Source organism: Microtus oregoni, unplaced genomic scaffold (genome assembly GCF_018167655.1).
Source record: "Microtus oregoni isolate MIOR12 unplaced genomic scaffold, Mior012 000060F_007, whole genome shotgun sequence".
Lineage (NCBI taxonomy): Eukaryota > Metazoa > Chordata > Mammalia > Rodentia > Cricetidae > Microtus > Microtus oregoni.
This window is the reverse complement of record NW_024543842.1, coordinates 236,677-254,716: the sequence shown is the minus strand read 5'-3', so window position 1 is coordinate 254,716 and position 18,040 is coordinate 236,677. Positions and strand designations below refer to the sequence as shown.

The window sequence follows — 18,040 nt, the reverse complement described above, 5'->3', positions numbered from 1 at the left end:
GAAGACGGGGTAAGACAGCACAGAACTTTACACAAGTCTTTCTAACCCTCTGATAAATGCTAGATCCTTAAATCACTTAACTTCAAATGCACCGCCCCCCCAATTTACACTTATAAAAATATTTCACAGCAAAAGCTTCCCATCTCTGTTCTCCATTCTGAAGCAAAGTTTTAGGGTCCGTTCCTGCTGATAATAGACATGGACTCTACCTCCTTGTTCTTTGCTCCTGTGGCTGAAGCCCCATTATTGAGCTGGGTTAATTTGGGTCAAGAAATCTGAACTGTCATTGAGGATAATGCCACCAGGGAGGAAAGCCCAGGGGGCCTGAATCCCTACAGACATCAAAGGAAAGGCTGAAAGTGGGACAAAAAAAAGTCTTCCCCAGGGAGGAGCACACCAAATGGTTATCCATACCAAACAGTCAGATCTGAAAATATACAAGTCACATTATACAGACTGAACAGGTTTTATTTAGGAATATATATATATACACACACACATATATGTATATATATGTATATGTGTATATATATATATGTATGTATTCGTGTAACAATAATTAATGAAAAGATAGGCCATGAATAATAAAAATAGTAAAGGAGAAGTAAGTAAGAGGGGATGGAGTGAAGAATAGGTTAATCTCAAAAAAAATAAAAAAAAAAAAAGAATGCCAATCTTGGCTGTATAGAAACATTTTGGCTCCAGACTGAAAACCAACCTAGCTGGATCACCATGGGCAGCTTCCCTAGAATTTCAAAGATTTTTGGTTCTGTGATAAAGTCACAGAGTAAAAGATGCTTCAAAGAACTCTTTTTCTTTTCCTGGGGTGAATGAATGGGCTCCTTTCCCCTGACATTCTCAAGGAGTTAAGACACCACCCAAGAGCAGCCCTCCTCCCCAAGGACCCTCCCTTCCGTCAGCATCTGAGGCCTCCACTAAGAAGAGAAGGGGAGGGGAGGAAGGAAGGGAGGGAGGAGGGAGCGGAGGAAAGAAGGGAGGGAGGGGAGGAAGGGAGGGAGGGAGGGAGGGAGGGAGGGGAGGAAGGGAGGGAGGGAGGGGAGGAAGGGAGGGAGGGAGGGGAGGAAGGAAGGAAGGGAGGGAGGAAGAGTGAAGGAAAGGGAAAAGGACAGACAGACTGATTTTCTTTTTCTTTTCTTTTCTTCTGTGGTTCAGTTAGGAAACTGAGAATGGAGTATTTTGTAGTTGCCCTAATTTTAAAGTTAGCAATGAAGGCTGGCGCAAGCATCCTCACTCAAAGCCCTGTTTTAGCCCGTGTCTTCGTGTGAGACTTGGTTTAACTTTAACTGTATAGTCTGATTTTTTGTAATTCTGGTTTTATTTGGAACTCTGTTTCTGATTGGTTATTCGGGTTCATATTAATGATGGAGGTTTTTGATGGTTTTTGTTTTGTTTTTGAGACAGGGTTTTTCTGGGTAGTCCTGGCTGTCCTGGAACTCACTCTGTAGACCAGGCTGGCCTTGAACTCAGATATCCACCTGTCTCTGCTTCCTAGGATTCAAGGCCTGTGCTAGGATTAAAGGTGTGTGCCGTCACCACCTGGCTATTTATTTATTTGTATTTATTTATTTTTGTAGCACCAAACACTCACTCCTGAAATGTTTCTTATTAAGGAGGCAGTCAGGCTCATTTGATAACTTAACACCTCCCTCCCCCCTATCTCCTGCCCCCACAAATAAAGGAACGTTTGTTTCGGCTGCTGATCAAAATGTGACTACAAAGGACGACCTGTCCCCCATCCCCTCTGGGCTTCTTAGTTGGCGTGATAACATGGTGGATCTCCAGCTGGTGACGCTCTTGGCACCTGGACACAAGGCAACACACGCCACCAGCTGAACTGAGAAGCCAGCACCCACGCCAGTGTGCGGCGTTTACCTGTGACCGTGAGCGTGGCCGTGCAGCTGACACTGCCATACTCGTTGGAAGCTTTGCAGGTGTACTCGCCGCAGTCCACAACCTGGGTCCTCAGGATTTCCAGGCTGGAGACGTAATTCGAAGACCGAATGGAACACTTGTCACTATCGTAGATCTCTCTGCCGGCTTTGAACCACTGGAACCGGACGTTGGGGGCACCTTGGATCTCACAGGTGAATTTGGCCAGGTGACCCAGAGCCACCTCCAGGGGCTCAATTCTCCGCTTGATCACAGGGGCCGCTGCGAAGGGAAGCAGAGGCCATTAGCATGCCACCTTGTCAGGCATCCCACATTCTTCTTGCAGACTAACTTTTGCTGCTGTTAACGAAATAAAACAGTTGAAATTGGTGAGGCGGGTTGCGGCAGTCTAGGACACGTGACTGGAAGATGAGCATGGTCGTGAAGGCAGAAACAAGAAAGGTCAAAAAGCAGCAGCTTGTGACAATTCCGACTGTTACTCAGCAGTGAACTGGGGAGGGTGGCTACCGAAACGAAACGTGATACTTTGGGTGTGCATGCATAACCACGGGGCGTGTCGCTCAAATCCACCATGCTGACTAAGAGCTGAAATTAAGGTGAAACCACGAAACATCAGCTGAAGTGGTGAGGTGAGACGGAAGCTAATAAACAGAAATAGACACAGGGAGACGACTAATCATGGTTATCTGGAGTTTAGAGAAGAGCCTGGCGATTTTAGAACGCCTATGTACCAAGAAGGTTCTATTACTTGTTATCAAAGCACTTTCATATGAAAACATATTTATCATTATAAAACATATGAGAATATGTTTTACTTAAGAAAATCGGTAGCAGCGTGGCTATGAAAATGCTCTGCCTAACGAGGCAGTCGGAGAGAAATGTAAGCTAATAACCATGATTACGTCTGCACTTCTTTCCTTCCTGTTCTAAGTAGCTGGCATTCTGGAAAAGAGACAGGTAAGTGAGGCTTCAGCGGTGAAACCTAAACCATCACAACTCAGTGGGTATTAGAGCCGGATCCCCTTAATCCCCGGCGTCCAACCTCTTCCTCCGACAGTGAGCTTTGCTGATGTCCTTGCTTTTCCACTGTCGTTTGAGGCCTCACAGATATACTCCCCCTCATCCTCTGCCTCTACCGTGTCGAGGACCAGAGTGTAGTCATTCTGTTCTTGTAAACGCTTGAACTTTGTGTCTGTTGACAGCAGTTTCCCCTTGAAATACCAGTTCACCTCCTGAGCATTTGATATGGAGGATGTAAAGCGGACAGTCCCTCCTTCCTCAGAAATGGCATCCACTAAGGGTTTAAGTATAGTAGGGCACTCCTCGGTTAAGGTACCATCAGTTTCTTGTGACTTTACTGTACCAGCCTTCTGGGTGCTGCTCTCTTCTGCTGGTTTCAGAGTCTCAGCCTGTGCTCCCTCATCAGCATCTCCATCTTTAAACTGACTTCCCACACTCAGACAACTGACCTGGTCTTGGGAAACGAGATACTCGGGTTCAGCTTCTGGTTCTACAATGACCTCAACTTGCTCTACCTCCGAAGAGTGGTCTGTTCCACCCTGCACACCTAGTTTGGCTTCTTCCTGAATTCTCGGATCCTCTGCTGTTAGGATGTTTATTTCTTCACATATGATGGAGCACAAGGCATCCCTGAGCTCCGTCCTCAGGTTAGCCATCTGTGGATCTATGTCGTCAATAGCGACGGTTAACTCCTTGCTCAGCGACTTCACTGAGGTAATAAGGTAGGTGCAGAGGATGCGTTTGGGCTCCTCAGTGAGGTCTACAGCCTTAACCTCCACCTTGTCAATGCCTCTCAGCCACTCAGAGAAAAGACTGCCTTGCTCACTGGCCACTGCAGCTTGCAAAGCCCTGCGGACCTGGGTTTTCAGGTGTAATCGCTGCTCTTCCGGAATAGCGGGAAACAAAGTTTCCTTAGCGAGCAGGTCACTTCCCTGAACCTCCATCACTCCCTTGACTGCCTCAGGCTCTTTCTCAGGCTTAGAGGTTTGGCTGGTGGGCCCTGCCACGTCCCCTGCTTGTTCTTCCTTGAGTAGGACCTGCTTCTCCTCGAGTGCTAGCGGGAAGCTCAGGGACCTGCCTTCCTCAGAGCTCTCTGCAACACCTCGCCCTGCGCTTTCTAGGGGCTCTGTAGTCGCCAGCAGGATTTCGCCGCCTTCCGTGCATGTGTGTTCAAAAGGGACTTGGGGCTCAAAGTGCACATTCGAGATGGCAACCTCAGGACCCTCTAGACTTTCCACATGGCCCTCAGCTACATCCTGACACAGGAGGAGAGCTCTTTGCTCTTTGTCCACTTCAGAGACAATCTCTTCTCCTGACTGAAGTGCTTCATCAGCCACAGAGGAAGGAAGTGAATGACCGGGAGCCGCTGGCGGAGAGCATGGGGGGATGTTTGCAGGCTCTTGGAACTGTGGAGTATCTTCTCTGGGAAGGGTTCCCTGAGGGTGGACAGTCTGCATCTGTAAAGGAGGAGGTGGCTCTCTGTCCAGCTGTGCGTGAACAGTGCCATCAACGGGAGGAAGCTCCCCAGTGCTCTCGGGGGGGTGCAGCTTCTGAGCCTCTATAATCACCCCGGTATTCGGTCCACTGTTGTCAATGTCATGCTCATAAGAAAGCTGCAGCTTCTCTTCTGCCGTTGTAGCAGCTTCTGGAATGGCATCCTTGACAAAGGCTGCGGCTTCCTGCTGCGAATCAAATGCCTGAACTGAAGGGCCCCTTGCGGATGTTTCCAGAAGATCCCCAGGAACTCCCGATGTGGACTCTGTTTTGCAGGAGGCATCTGTCACATCCGTGTCCTCCAGAAGGACAAGAAGCTCTGCGGCGCAGGTGGCCTCGCCCCACATGTTCTTGGCCTTACAGACGTACAGGCCACTGTCTTCCCTCTGGGGGTCGTTAACAATGAAGGTCCCAGAGCCATCAGGATTGTGAATGATGGTGTAACACACATTGGTAAAAAGCGGCACATTTCCTCTGAACCACAAGACGGTAGGGGCGGGTTCTCCATGCACCAGGTACTCAAAGACAGCAGGGATCCCTGGAGCACACTGGACTGGTTTTAACTCCTTGAAGAAGTAAGGAGGACAAGGCCCCTCAGACTCCTCCTGAGCTTTCTTTACTTCTGATTCCACGTCTTTGTACCTCTCCCCTTTGGGAGTTATTTTTAGATAGGCGTTACACACTGTTTTCCCGTATTCATTACTGGCCATGCAGGTGTACTCTCCCTCATCCTCAAATCTGGTGAACAGAATGATCAGGCTGTGGTTATCCCCATCAAAGACAAATTTGTAGTCGGCAGAAGGGGTTAACAACACCCCATTAAAGAACCACTGAATTTTAGGCTTAGGGCGGCCAATGACAGTAACAGACAATTTAGCTACATCTTCAATGCTTATTTCGGCATCTGATATTTCTCTGATGAAAACCGGGGCCGTGCCTTCCTGTCTGGAGTCAAACTGAGTGGAATGAGCTGCAGGCTCAGATAAAAGTTCAAGTGTTTCATTCATATTATGGAAGTGAAGATCAGAACTATAGGTTGGAAATTCTTCCTTGGCAGACAGAGTACTAGCAATCTCTGTGTGGAGAAAAGTTATTATGATATTATGATAAGATTTTGCTTAACAAATAGTATCAACCAAAGAATGAGATACCGATTACCAGCCTTCTATCAGACTATGGTTAGATTAATTTATCCAAAAACACATTCTTAAATTTTCTTAGCCTGCTATGGGAGCTCAAACAGCTGTAGCTACTACACCAACACAATTTTCTGTCCAATTCATCTGGTAGGGTTTACAAATGTGAAGTTTGAAGAAATACTAGATAAATATTTATAAATCATAAATCCAGGATTACTTACATCAACTTCTAAAAAATGCATAGAACTGTTATGTACAGTTTTCTTGAATCTAATGATTGATTGTTTTCAAAGAAAAAATATGTTTTAGTTAGTACTTCTAACTGTATATCAACAGCAACAGTAACAAAAGTGGGGACCTACATCAGTAATCCTAGCACTTGGAAGGATGAGGCAGGAGGATTTCCAGTTCAAGGTCAGCTTGAGGTCTTTCCTGTATCAGACTACAGGAAAGGTTTGCTTCCAACTCCTGAAGGAGCCACTGTTGTCTATTACTAGAAAATTGGGCCTCCCTCATTCAAGTAACTAGTCAAAGTACTTTAAGAAATGTTTTAAAATAAGACATTAGTTAAGGAAACAGAGAAAGCAGAAATAAGAGACGATGATGCCAGTATCAAAATGTTGGTGATAATTTATTGTGTAAGTCAGTTGCACAGCATTATTGAAGTAATACACATTCTGTCAACACTATCACAACCAAGTGAGAGACATGTAGTCTAACAAAAGGAAGCCGATTCTTAATTCAGTCTTCTGAGGAAGTAGGACTGCCCTGTTACTTGTAGGTTTATTGCCTAAACGAAAGGTAGTTTTGCCGCGCTATTAAACACTTCCCTCTCGCTCAACATTGGTGTCTTAATTTCTTACTGGTCTAGACTTTCAGAATGGGAAGGCAGGCCTTGGGTCTGCAGGCTGTAAAACACTAGTAAAACTTGTCTGCAGCACGTGGGATATTTACTAAGCTACTTGGGAGTGTCCCCGAGAAACCACTGATTGACTGCATACACTTAAAAGACCAAAGGTGGCCACTTAGCTTTGGGTCTGGGATGGGTGCATTAGCTTCCCCTTCTCTTAATTCCCCAAAATGACCACAAATAGAATGGATGGGATATAGTTAAAGTGCCCTGAATTGATAATATGTTAAAATATTTTCAAAAGTTTCCCCTATTTCAAAACATGATCTCTCTCTCTCCCTCCCTCCCTCCCTCTCCCCCTCTCTCTCCCTCCCTCTCTCTCTCCCTCTCTCTCTCTCTCTCTCTCTCTCTCTCTCTCTCTCTCTTTCTCCCTCTCTCTCATTACTATGGCAGGCTTTAAAACTGGGTGTCATGGAGTCAGAAAGCAGAAAGTTCTATTTGACTACCGTGAGTGTGGGGGAAACTTACTTTTTTCTTTCAGCTACTGTTATTCAACACATCTTCAGGTTCAACGCGTGTCAGACTAGTGGAATCATCATGAGAAAATCTAATAAAGATTTCCTTATGTGAATGTATGTGTGTACTTTAAAAATCAACAAATAGGAAAGCGTTTTCTGCCTCGATTTTCACCACTCTTCTGGGTTTTGAATGTGATTGTGTTTATAATATGTGGTAAGTGTGCTTGTCATGTTGGCTATGACTCATACAGTATATGACTAAATGTAGAAACTACTCCTAAGTGCCCTTGCTACAGAACTAGCTTTACCAGAGTCAGCTTGACAGTCGTGTGGTCTATTATATCTAACGTCTTATCAAAAAGGCATTTTGTACTCTCTGGTAAAAGCAAAAATCATTGTTCCACACTTGTTTATCACTGGATGATGGTCACTCAAAACAAAGACATTTAAAAAACAATTGGAGGAGACAATCAGCTCTCCCTATTTCCTACACATGCTTTTAATCTTCTGGTTTGGAGGATGGGAAATGATTTCCGTTGCAAGAATAACATCAACGGATGAAAGGAACAATAAATATGGTAGCTCTAAGAATTCTTATGGAAATTAAATCTGAAATAAATGTATGTTTGATAACCAATATTAATATGGCTAATACAATCATGGACCTTAAATACTGCATACTCAGGCATACTCACTCTCTCAACTGTTTTCTCATCTGCTACAAACTGAAACTATGTTAGTTTTGTAGCTGTATCCACTCGGTGACAAAGAAGCTTGCTGTTGACTACAACCTCTGAGGTCTTTAGATATAATTCTACATTTTTATGTAAGAAAACTTACTTTTTTCACTTATTATGTCTTATATGCAAAGATTAAGGTCCACATTGGTTTACAGCCACAATATTAAAACATTTATCAATTAGTAAAATTGAAGAATAAAATTAAAATTCACTGTATAAACATAAATATCCTACTGGAATTTGAATGTTTATTAATATATAGTTAGTTTTAAAGATTAAAATTTTATAAAAATAATAAGAAAACTTACTCTACTGCCATATATATGTGTGTGTGTATATATATATATATATATATCTCCTCTAACAAAAATTACCATAGTGTCTCTATTAGAGATCCTGACATTGACATATAGTTAAGAATTCATATGTAGATGAAATGTTAATACCCCCAGGTTGATGATAGATCAATGCTGCACTTGCACTTGATGCACAAAATGAGAAAATAAAATATTTTCAAATGTGGAAAGACCATTATCTGTATGTTTTCCCTGCAAATGTTTAAAAAAAAAATCTGTAGAGACTTTGGCCCCTTCAAAACCAGTGCAAACACTCAAGATAAATAGTAAAGGTAAAGATCTCTCTTAAAAGCAAACCTCATTATCAAGATCGCAACACAAGCAGATTATGAAGTTGGCTACCATTTGAACAAAGCTGCTTTGTTTCTTGCTTTGCCATTGTGCATCTGAGTAAATCAACACAGGTTTGTCTAAATGTGAAGAGGCTTAGTATTCAAAAATGACTTAGGGTCAGGGGGTGTTTTCTCTTACCAGCTTCTCTACATGCTCATCCAGTATGGTCACCTTCCCTCCTGCTGTGCACCTGCCAGTGACCTGCTAAAAGAGAATTCTCAGACACCCTGTGGAGGAGGGGTCGCGGAAAAGGAGAAACACAAACAGTTGGATAGCCACAGAGGTGTTTAATTGTGCTGGATGGAACACACAGTGTAACTGACACAGTGATGGTTTCTGTGTTCAGACCACAGAATATTTAGATATAAATATAAAGATGAGATTTCTGCACAGAAAGACCACATCTCCAGGGGCTTCGTGGTCACGATCCAAATATAAAGGTTACATCTGGAAGGTTGCTAATCCATAGATACTGACAGTGCCTGAGGCGCTGAGAAATCCCACTTTAAGAAAGGGTGAGGACGGCCGAGCTCCTAGCCTCTCCTGAATTGTTCGTAGCTACGCAGCTATACTCTCCCCCATCACTTTTCAGTAAGCCTGTTATGAACAGATGGTGGAACCCTATGCCACTTTCCTCAGCACTGAACCTTGATCCTTGGACCAATTTTCCATCCTTGTACCAAGAGACTGTGGGTCTCGGAGAACCACGAACTAAACACTGGAAATACGCCGCTGTCCCTAAAGGAGCATGACAATCTGAGACACCTTTGATAAACCTGGGAGGGCCCTCTACCACCTGGAATTCAAAAAAACTGTCTGCGTATTTGTTCCTTAAGAGTAATTCCTCCTTCTGACTGCTTAAAGTCACTTTGCTTGTCCTTGGGGTCACCGCAGAGACTGGTGACCCAGAGCAAGAGTCTCCCATGATGAGGAAGCCTCGGCAGATGGCTTCTCCTGCGCTGTTCAGAGCTCTGCACCTGTATGTCGCACTGTCTGAAGGGCTGATGTCTCTGATTTTAAGGCTATGTCTGCCTTTCTCCTCACTGATGACATACTTCATGCCATCCGGCTCAATGCACATGTACTCCTTATACCATTTGACTTCTGGCGTAGGGATGCCTATGACGGAACATTTGAATACGGCATCGGAGTTTTCTGGAATCTTAAAATCACAGATCGGTGTTATAAAACGAGGAGGCATTTCAAAGGCTTCTAAATCAATGTTAAAATCGGTGCCTTCTTCCCCTCGGGACGCCAGGCTGGGATCTACTAGATGCCGCGGAAGGATATCTAAACTCACAATCATGCTCTTATGGTCGGGAGTAAATTCAGGGACTGTAACGATCTTCACCTGCCTCTCAAATTCCGTCACATCTTTCTCACTTAATTCCACCTCCAGGACAATCTCTTGAGGGGACGGTGTTCTTGAGGAGCTGGCGTTTTCCAGGTCAAACTCCATGACGTGTTGGTGCATCACTGGTGGTGGGAGAGCCACAGCCCTTTCCTCTTGGGGTATGACGTCTACATTTGCAAAGCTTTTCGCCTCCCCGATGATGTTGACCGCATGGCACATGTACTCTCCCCCATCTCCTTTTCGGACGTTAGAAATTTCTAAAGACCACACATTGCCCACCCTTTCCATCTTGATTTTGTCATCCGGCTCCAGCAAAGATTTATTCCTATACCATTTCACACCGGGGGCCGGGAGACCCTCAACTTCAACGATGAAGCCTAAAGTTGTGTTTTCATAGATCTTCCTTCTGCTTAGCGGTTCAATAAAAGATGGAGGTGTTTCATTGTCTTTGGGTTCGATGGCTTCACTAGGTGTGCCGAATGAATCTGAACGCCATATTTCGGAAGAGGAACTCCTCTCTTCTGTAGGTGTATGGAAATGTTCGTTTGGTGTGCTGTCTTCCCTCTCTATTTTTGACAGGTTCATGCTTACATTTCTACTATGGTTTGGTCCTCTAGTAGGAATAAAATCTCTCTCTAGTCTCTCTCCTAGAGGAGTGGAGTATCTCTCTAGAGCCTCCCCTGGGGGAGTAGAATACCTCTCTAGAGCCTCCCCTGGAGGAGTGGAGAATCTCTCCAGAGCCTCCACTGGGGGAGTAGAATACCTCTCTAGAGCCTCCCCTGGAGGAGTGGAGAATCTCTCCAGAGCCTCCCCTGGGGGAGTGGAATATCTCTCCAGGGCCTCCCCTGGGGGAGTAGAATACCTCTCTAGAGCCTCCCCTGGGGGAGTGGAATATCTCTCCAGGGCCTCCCCTGGGGGAGTAGAATACCTCTCTAGAGCCTCCCCTGATGGTGTGGAATATCTTTCTGGTATTTCACCTTCAGAAGGTGTGGAGTACCTTTCGCCATTTTCCTCTAAAGCAGTGGAATCTCTCTCCAGGGGCTCACCTCTTGGATTTGCTAAGGATTGCTCAGTTACCCCTGAAGGTTTAAAATACAAATCGGGAGACTTTGGAGACTCCAGATGCTCCACAGATGACGGCGGGCTATAGAACTGATCTAACTCAGGCAGCTCCTCACTGCTTGTACTTCCCACATCAATAGAAACATCCGACTCGGGGGAATAGGGCCGTCCTAGGGATTCCTGTTTCTGGTTGTAATATTCATACACAGTGCTGAAAGTTACTTCTTCAACCTCCATGGAGGTGACCGACACACTCTGGACAAGTTCTGCCTTGCGGTTGGTGTCTCTAACCTCCGGCACCTCATCCTTTCCCGCAGCAAGTAAGTACTGTGTTAGGGAGCTCTCAGACGCCCCCTCTTCAGTTGTTTGGGCCTCCTTAGGAAGACATTCAGGAAAACAAGTTTCTACCTTTTCTCCTTCCACGGGAGAGAAAGAGCTTTCGTTCTGAACATGAACTTCATGGTAGGTTTCTTCTCCTGGGGTCTCAGTTGTTTCCTTTCTTTGCTCATTTAGGTCCTGCTGTTCTCCAGTCATTAAGAACGGCAAGCACTGACTGAGAGAGAGCTGTCTGTGAGGCTCGGCTGCCCCCTGAACGTCCCCTCTGGGGTCTTCCAGAGTTCCGTTGTATCCCTGAGCCACACCACATGCTGGTCCTGAGGTGGAACTCTCTTCCATCTCAGGAACCTCCAAACGTTCCTCCTCACTCGCCGCCCTTTTCAACTGAGAAATGAAACTAAATTCATCTCCTAGAGAACCATTTTTCTCAGAAATGTTAGCTTCTCCCGTGTCAGCTGGTGAAGTCTGAAATAAAGACCACGATTCACCATGCACCGTTTCAGAAAAAGACTTAAGCGAGTGATCGGTTTTTGAAACTGCAGGGTTCGGTTCCTGTCCATATTGAAAGCTTTGGCAGACCGGAGTTTCTTCTTTGGGGTGTGCTTCCTGTTTGTTCTCAGTTTCTTGCTCCTGGAATACCTTGCCTGGATCTTCTACGTGAGAATACATTTGCTTTAGATCAAAGACAATGTCTTCAGGACTAACCATTTCTGATGTACGTTGTTGAGTTCTTAAAGAGCTTTGATCTTGTTGACCATTGGCCAGGTCTTGGGATTTTATGCCTGAACTGTCTATCTGTGAGTGAAACTGCCTGAGGTCAAATGTAACAGGTGCTTCGAGCTCACCCTTTTCTGAAGCTATGGCTTGATTTAAAGGGTGTTTTTCCTCCTGCTGTTCCCTCTCTTCTATTCCAAATTCCTCAGGAGCTTGATGGGAAAGCTGCTTCAAATCCATCACAATGTTAGTGGAATCTGCTTCTGTGTGTGAAGACATTTCCTCTGCCTGATGCATATTTACTCTCAGATTGCCCGAGCCTGATTCTCTTTGCTGTACAGAAACCTTGATATCGTCCAGCTTCTTCTGTGGGGCAGTAACAAAAGATTTCTTGGTCCGCCTTTTTTCTAGAACTCCCTTTTCTGCACGCTGCAGCTTTTCGAACGCAATGATCTTATGCCTCACCTTCTTCCCTGGGTAGTACCTCTCTCCTCCAAGGGCTTCTTCATAGGTAGTGACAGGTGAAGCTTCCATATCCTCAACAGCATCAGAGGTTCTCTTAGTGTGGATATTCAACATATAATCGCTTGGCGAATGCCCTTGCGTAGTTCCCCGTTCTGGTCCACGATTTCCAAAGTCATCTCCGACTTCTTTTCTAACACTAGCTTTGCCGACAGCAACAAATGGAGAAACAGCATCCTCCGCTCTCTGTGGTTGAGAGGTTTCACTTACACATGCCTCATCTTGGTATTGTAGCAATTCTGCCCTGTGAGGTTTATCCATGCCTGTGGGTCTAGAGGTGCCCTGCGTAGATCTGAATAGCTTCTCACTGGAAGTGGTACAGTATACTTCGTTTCTCTTATCCACCTGCCCAACTGTCTCAAGGCTTTGAAAATACTCCCTGACAGTATATTCTTTTACATCTGGTTGGGCGGCAAAAGGACCAACTGGATTATCATAAAAATGTGTCCTTACAGATTCCTCCTGAACTTGGGCTTGCTGAGATTTAGAATACTGTGCAAAGGTTCCACTGATACTTTCCAGTTGGCTGTATTCCCTAGAAGTGATGGGTTCTACGGTTAAATCTAAAATGCTCTCGGCTATGCCTGAATCATTTTCAGCCATACATTCATATCTTCCAGAATCTTCTGAATTGACATCATTGACATACAACCTATGGCTATAATTCACCTTTTCGACCTCAAACTTTTGGTTCTGCTTTATAAGAACACCGTTATGAAACCACGTGACTACAGGCTGGGGCTCCCCCGATATCAAGCACTCAAGCATTATAGAATCGCCTTCCCTACAGCTGGCATTCCTGGGCATTTCCTGTAACATTTTGGGTGGCTCATTAGTGATATCAGAGGAGAAGATAAACTTGTGTTTTGGTGACTGGCTGATTTGATCTCGAGGTATTGCTTCGGGTTCCAATTCAAACAGCTCCCTGTTTTCTTGGTCCTGTTCTGGGGTTGGGGTGGCTGAAGTTATCTGAATCTCTACAGGGAAGGAGAGCATCTCTGTGTCTGCAGAGGGGAGCTCTGGGGGTTGAGTTTTTGACATATAAAGATGTCCTTGGCCCTCTTGACTGAAAGACGCATGGGTACTTCTTGCCTGGTCAAACGCCAGTGCTAGCTCTTCTTCTTCATCTGCATAGTCAGGCCACGCTGGGAACTTATGAGGCTGGGACTCCGACTTCCGCTTTGCCCGCACGCTAAGCACACCTGTCGCTTTTACTGTTCCGTACTGGTTAAACAGCACACAGGTAACCGAGCCTCCGTGTCGTGGCTGAACAGAAGGAAAGGTTAACGTTGAGTAGTTCTCAAACGTATGAGTGGTGAAGCCTTGACTCCGTGGTATTGGCATCTCATTGATGTACCACGTCACTATGGGCTGAGGGTACCCTTGAAAATGACATACAAATTTACAGCTATCCCCCTCGTAGACTTCTTGAGATTCAATATCCTGAAGAAATGAGGGTGGGCAGCGTGGTGGATGCCTTTGAAAGTAATTTTCCAAAGCTCTTGTTCTCTCCTCCTGCTCAGTTTTGAATGCTTCCACGTTTGTGGGGGACCACTGTCCTTCTCTCCAGCCCTTCGGTGTTCCTCCATCACCATCTACAACTTTGGTTTCTTTAACAGCTACAGGTGTAGCCAAAGACTCGCTGGAATATGGCGCGAGAACTCCAGGCACCCTTTCGGGAGCCTCTCCGCTCCCCTCGCCCTCATATTCGTCTATTTCCTGGTCAGGGGTGACTGTTGACGCTCCGATTACAGCGCTGTTGGTGGCTTCTTCAAATCGACCCCTTGCTTGTGTGTTTTCACTTACAAGGCCATACTCACCAAAACAGCCTTCTGGTAGGCTTTCTTCTAGAAATGTCTCTTGACTCACATAACTTTCAGTCTGGAGAATGTCTTCATCATCAGTCGCTTGGACACTTGGAAGGGGCTCTCTATTTTGGTGTATTTGATTAGGAAGGGAGTATGGATTTGGGCTGATTCTCTCAGCTGAGTTATGGACCCTACCCCTGTCTTCAACAAAGTCACACACCAATCTCCTCTTCACTTCCTCACTAGCAAATGGAGAGTCCCTAACAACATCCTCACCTCTCACGGCCTTTAAGTTTATTTCAGATGATGAATCTAAAAGAGATAATTTCTTTTTCTCTAAGAAGATTTTTCTAGCCTCTCGCAAACGCTGCAACTTGACTTTGGTCTCCTCATCGAGGAAACTTTGGCCTACGTTAAGCCAACCTCCGACATCCGATTTACTCTCTGACCGCTCCTCGTCATACACATAGTCCACTTTCCTGCCAGGGCTCACTGCTTTAAAGTGGATGGTTCTCATCATTCCCTTTTGTTCCACCGCTTGTTTTTTGTTAAAAGGGGAGCCAGTAAACCTCAGGTCAACTTTGATCCTGTCTTCTCTCCTCTCACCTAGAGCCCCCGCGTCTTCCCAGGTCTGTTCTGCCCTTTTCAGAAATTCTAAGTACCGCCCATCCTGCCCTTTCTGAATAACGTGCAGCGACGCACTGGTCTCAGCGGACCCCTCACTGTTAACCGCCAAGAGCCTGTAACTCCCAGAATCTCGGCCTTGGACCCTCTTCACTTCTAAGCTGGAAGAATGTTGGTGGACATGATTCTCAGTGCTTATAACCCGACGGAGACCTGTGGGGATGGGTCTGTTATTATGAAACCAAGTCATTTCTGGAGTTGGACAGGCAATCAGTCTGCATGTAAACACAACAGGTTCACCCTCTACAACATATTGAAATGCAAGTTTCTGAGTAAAAGTAGGCTTGAAGCATTCGGGCCAGGAGCTCGTGGACGACATTCTGCTTGCGTATCTCCTTGCCATCAGGGAGTGTTGCTCTACGTCTTCAGAGTCGGAGAAGGCACTGCGCATGTCTCTGGCAGGTTCAGCTTCTCCCTCAGAGAGTTCTTCTGCAAGGAAAATGAAATTACAAAGCATTTTACTATTTTCCACAGCACTTGGAAAAAGTTGAAAATAAATGAAATTGCAAAATCGGAAATGAAATAAAGTGCATGCTACAGAGTCTCACAAATCCATAAAATTTCACTCACCATATTTGTTCGAATAAACGCAACACCATGCTCTGTTTAAAAGATTCTGACACGAAAACCGTTCGTTGTCGGGTCTGCTTTCTTCAGACTGCTGAAGTTTCTTCTTGAACAAGCAAAAGTGCGTTTCAAAATAACGTACTCCTCTGTGCATTTGCTTTGAGAGCAGGACAACTTTGCTGTTGTGATGGCTAAGAGGAAAGTCTTACCTGACTTGCAGAGAGTAGAATAAACGCCCTTTCTGATCCTTTGGATTGTAGATTTAAATGATTAGATTTTTGAGAATTAACTATTTGAAAAATATATAGAGCTATAATCGTCAATAGATGGAATAAAATGAGAAGGCGTTTATTCGAACTAATACAGCTATAGAGTCATGACATTATGCAAAATAAAGCAGGCAGGGGTCGCATGAGAGAGCTATCTGCAAGCCAGTATAAGAGACATATCAATGTTAAAGTGATCCGTGTGCATGAGGTGTAAACCAGGAATGGAATGTAAGGCTTCCACACATCCTAAACGAGTAGCATTTCTATGACGATTCATTCATGACATCGCATTCTGAAGACGATTGGTTAACGCCCACTATTCAATTCAGTTCACCATGGTTTGGAAAACAAACTTCTACTTCATGATTTCATGCATTAAATGACAAATGTTCATAATACACGCTTTTCAAGATGGCTGAAAACATGAGACCGAACGTGGCTGGTAAAGTTTCCATACAAGATTTACAATAACCATCCAACAAATTGCTGTGAAACACACATAACCATCGGCATACTAAACCAGGCATGCGACATAGTAATATATACTCCAAGATATATATTTGTACAGCTATGCCATATCCTCAATAATACTAAGAGGAAGAAAGTAGGCCAAGGATTTCACTAATGTTCCAGAATTTCTACTTAAATCTCACATTCATCGTAACAATACCTTTCATCTCCATTTCAATCTGCTGATCAATCCTCTCATGTAAAATGGATTCAGGGGCTAAAATGAAAAAAAAAAAAAACAACAGAAATTTTGGTGAGTGATTGCATACGGTTTCTGGCTCAGTTCATGATTCATGTGATAAACGCTGCCCTTCTATTATAAAAAGAGAAAATGCACTCACTCCACCAGAGTATCCATGCTAAATGAATGGATGAGCTGCTGTATCAGAGTTGACAGAGTAGGGTCCCAAGCCCCCATGCCTTTACATGCACTCAGGAAAGTAACACGAAAGCTAAAGGAATATTCTCTTGTAATGTCCTACTGACTACACGCTTGATAAGAGACGAAACCACATTTATTAGGAACATATACTTGCTTGTTGGCCACTTTCAGTTTTTTTTTTTCAGAACAAACCATTTTTTACTAGTAAATAGTCCCTTGATTTGAACCACCACTGAAACTTGAAACTATACAGAGTCCAATTACACATCAGCCAGTGACCAAAGACTCCTCGACCCTGAATGGCTTTTACTATACAAGGAGCAGGTACAGCTTCCAGGACAAGGCTGATAGCCTGGGACGCATGCTTCCCAATTTATGTAGCATTGTGACATCGGCTATGAGGGCTCTTTTTTTTTTTCATTTCCTTGTGATCTTTGGCATGATATAAAAAACAACCCAACGATTTCTTCAGTGATTTCTTTAACTTCATAGGTTTAGATTGTGACTCTCCAAGTATTATACTTTTAGTGTCTGAGCAAAGAGCAACCTTTGTAACTACCCTGCCTCATGACTTATTTGCTAGTTAAGGATGAAGTTAGGGCAGGCATACACTAGATGTGTTTGGAAAAATACAACTCATGCTATGTCAAGGAGGTGGACTGTCATTAAGATGGGAAGGAACGCAGCATGTTAGGCTCAGAAGTAGCATCTGCTGCATCTATTTTAGCATGCACTTAAGACCATATTCAAACAAACTAACAAGCCGGTTACATTCCTATTTGATCTTGGTGGGCAGCCATGTAGATTATATGAATGTATTAGATCAGAATAAAAGAAGCACATATAAATACTGGCTTTATGTTAAATAATCGTATGCTTGTGCTCAACCCTTAATTCTTTGAACACCTAAGAGCATCTTATATTTAATACTTTTATAGCACAAGAAACACTTGTCTGGGTTTCAAAATGTTCTCTTGCTTCAATAGTATTTTAAGAACATAATCATTTGGAACTGAGCATAGAAGAATTCCCAGGGCAAAAGCATGCAGGTCAATCCACTCTATCAAGGAGACACTTGGCACAGGACTTTTAGGAAATGATTTGAAAGATCCAGACTTCTCCTACTTCTATAACACAGCCAACCCTCAACTGCACAGCGTGGCAAAACTGTCACCGCTGTCACCTATACACTCTTAGATTCTGCACAATCACTCTGCTAGCCAAAAAACCTACAGTGACACCAAGAGCCAGAGTTCTGGACGGAGCTATTCAGAGCTATTCATTCACTTAGATGTATCTACTGTGTGTACATGGAGATAGATCCAGAGAATGCCATGGAGCAAAACAGCTCCAGAAGAGAATATTGATGAGAGGGAGTGCGGATGTCTTAGGTGAATGAATGAGGCTGATTCTCTGAGCTGGCAGGAAGGACAACTACAATTCAGTGCAGAGATAGCTGTACACAAGACAA

General features: G+C 44.4%; 2 protein-coding genes across 2 annotated transcripts in view; both read right to left on the bottom strand.

The window, feature by feature from the left end:
- The window catches only part of LOC121439150 (titin-like), a 173,443-nt gene extending 171,116 nt beyond the window's left edge, over positions 1-2,327 (bottom strand). The window contains exons 1-2 of the mRNA XM_041639653.1: positions 2,243-2,327; positions 1,894-2,172 (exon numbers count right to left, since the gene is read on the bottom strand). Coding sequence (XP_041495587.1) covers positions 1,894-2,172; positions 2,243-2,327 — 364 coding nt within the window. The remainder of the gene's footprint in view (positions 1-1,893; positions 2,173-2,242) is intronic.
- A 6,312-nt stretch (positions 2,328-8,639) lies between these two features.
- Positions 8,640-18,040, bottom strand: part of LOC121439148 (titin-like) — a 59,495-nt gene continuing 50,094 nt past the window's right edge. The window contains exons 45-46 of the mRNA XM_041639649.1: positions 16,348-16,404; positions 8,640-15,270 (exon numbers count right to left, since the gene is read on the bottom strand). Coding sequence (XP_041495583.1) covers positions 8,867-15,270; positions 16,348-16,404 — 6,461 coding nt within the window. The 3' untranslated portion in view covers positions 8,640-8,866. The remainder of the gene's footprint in view (positions 15,271-16,347; positions 16,405-18,040) is intronic.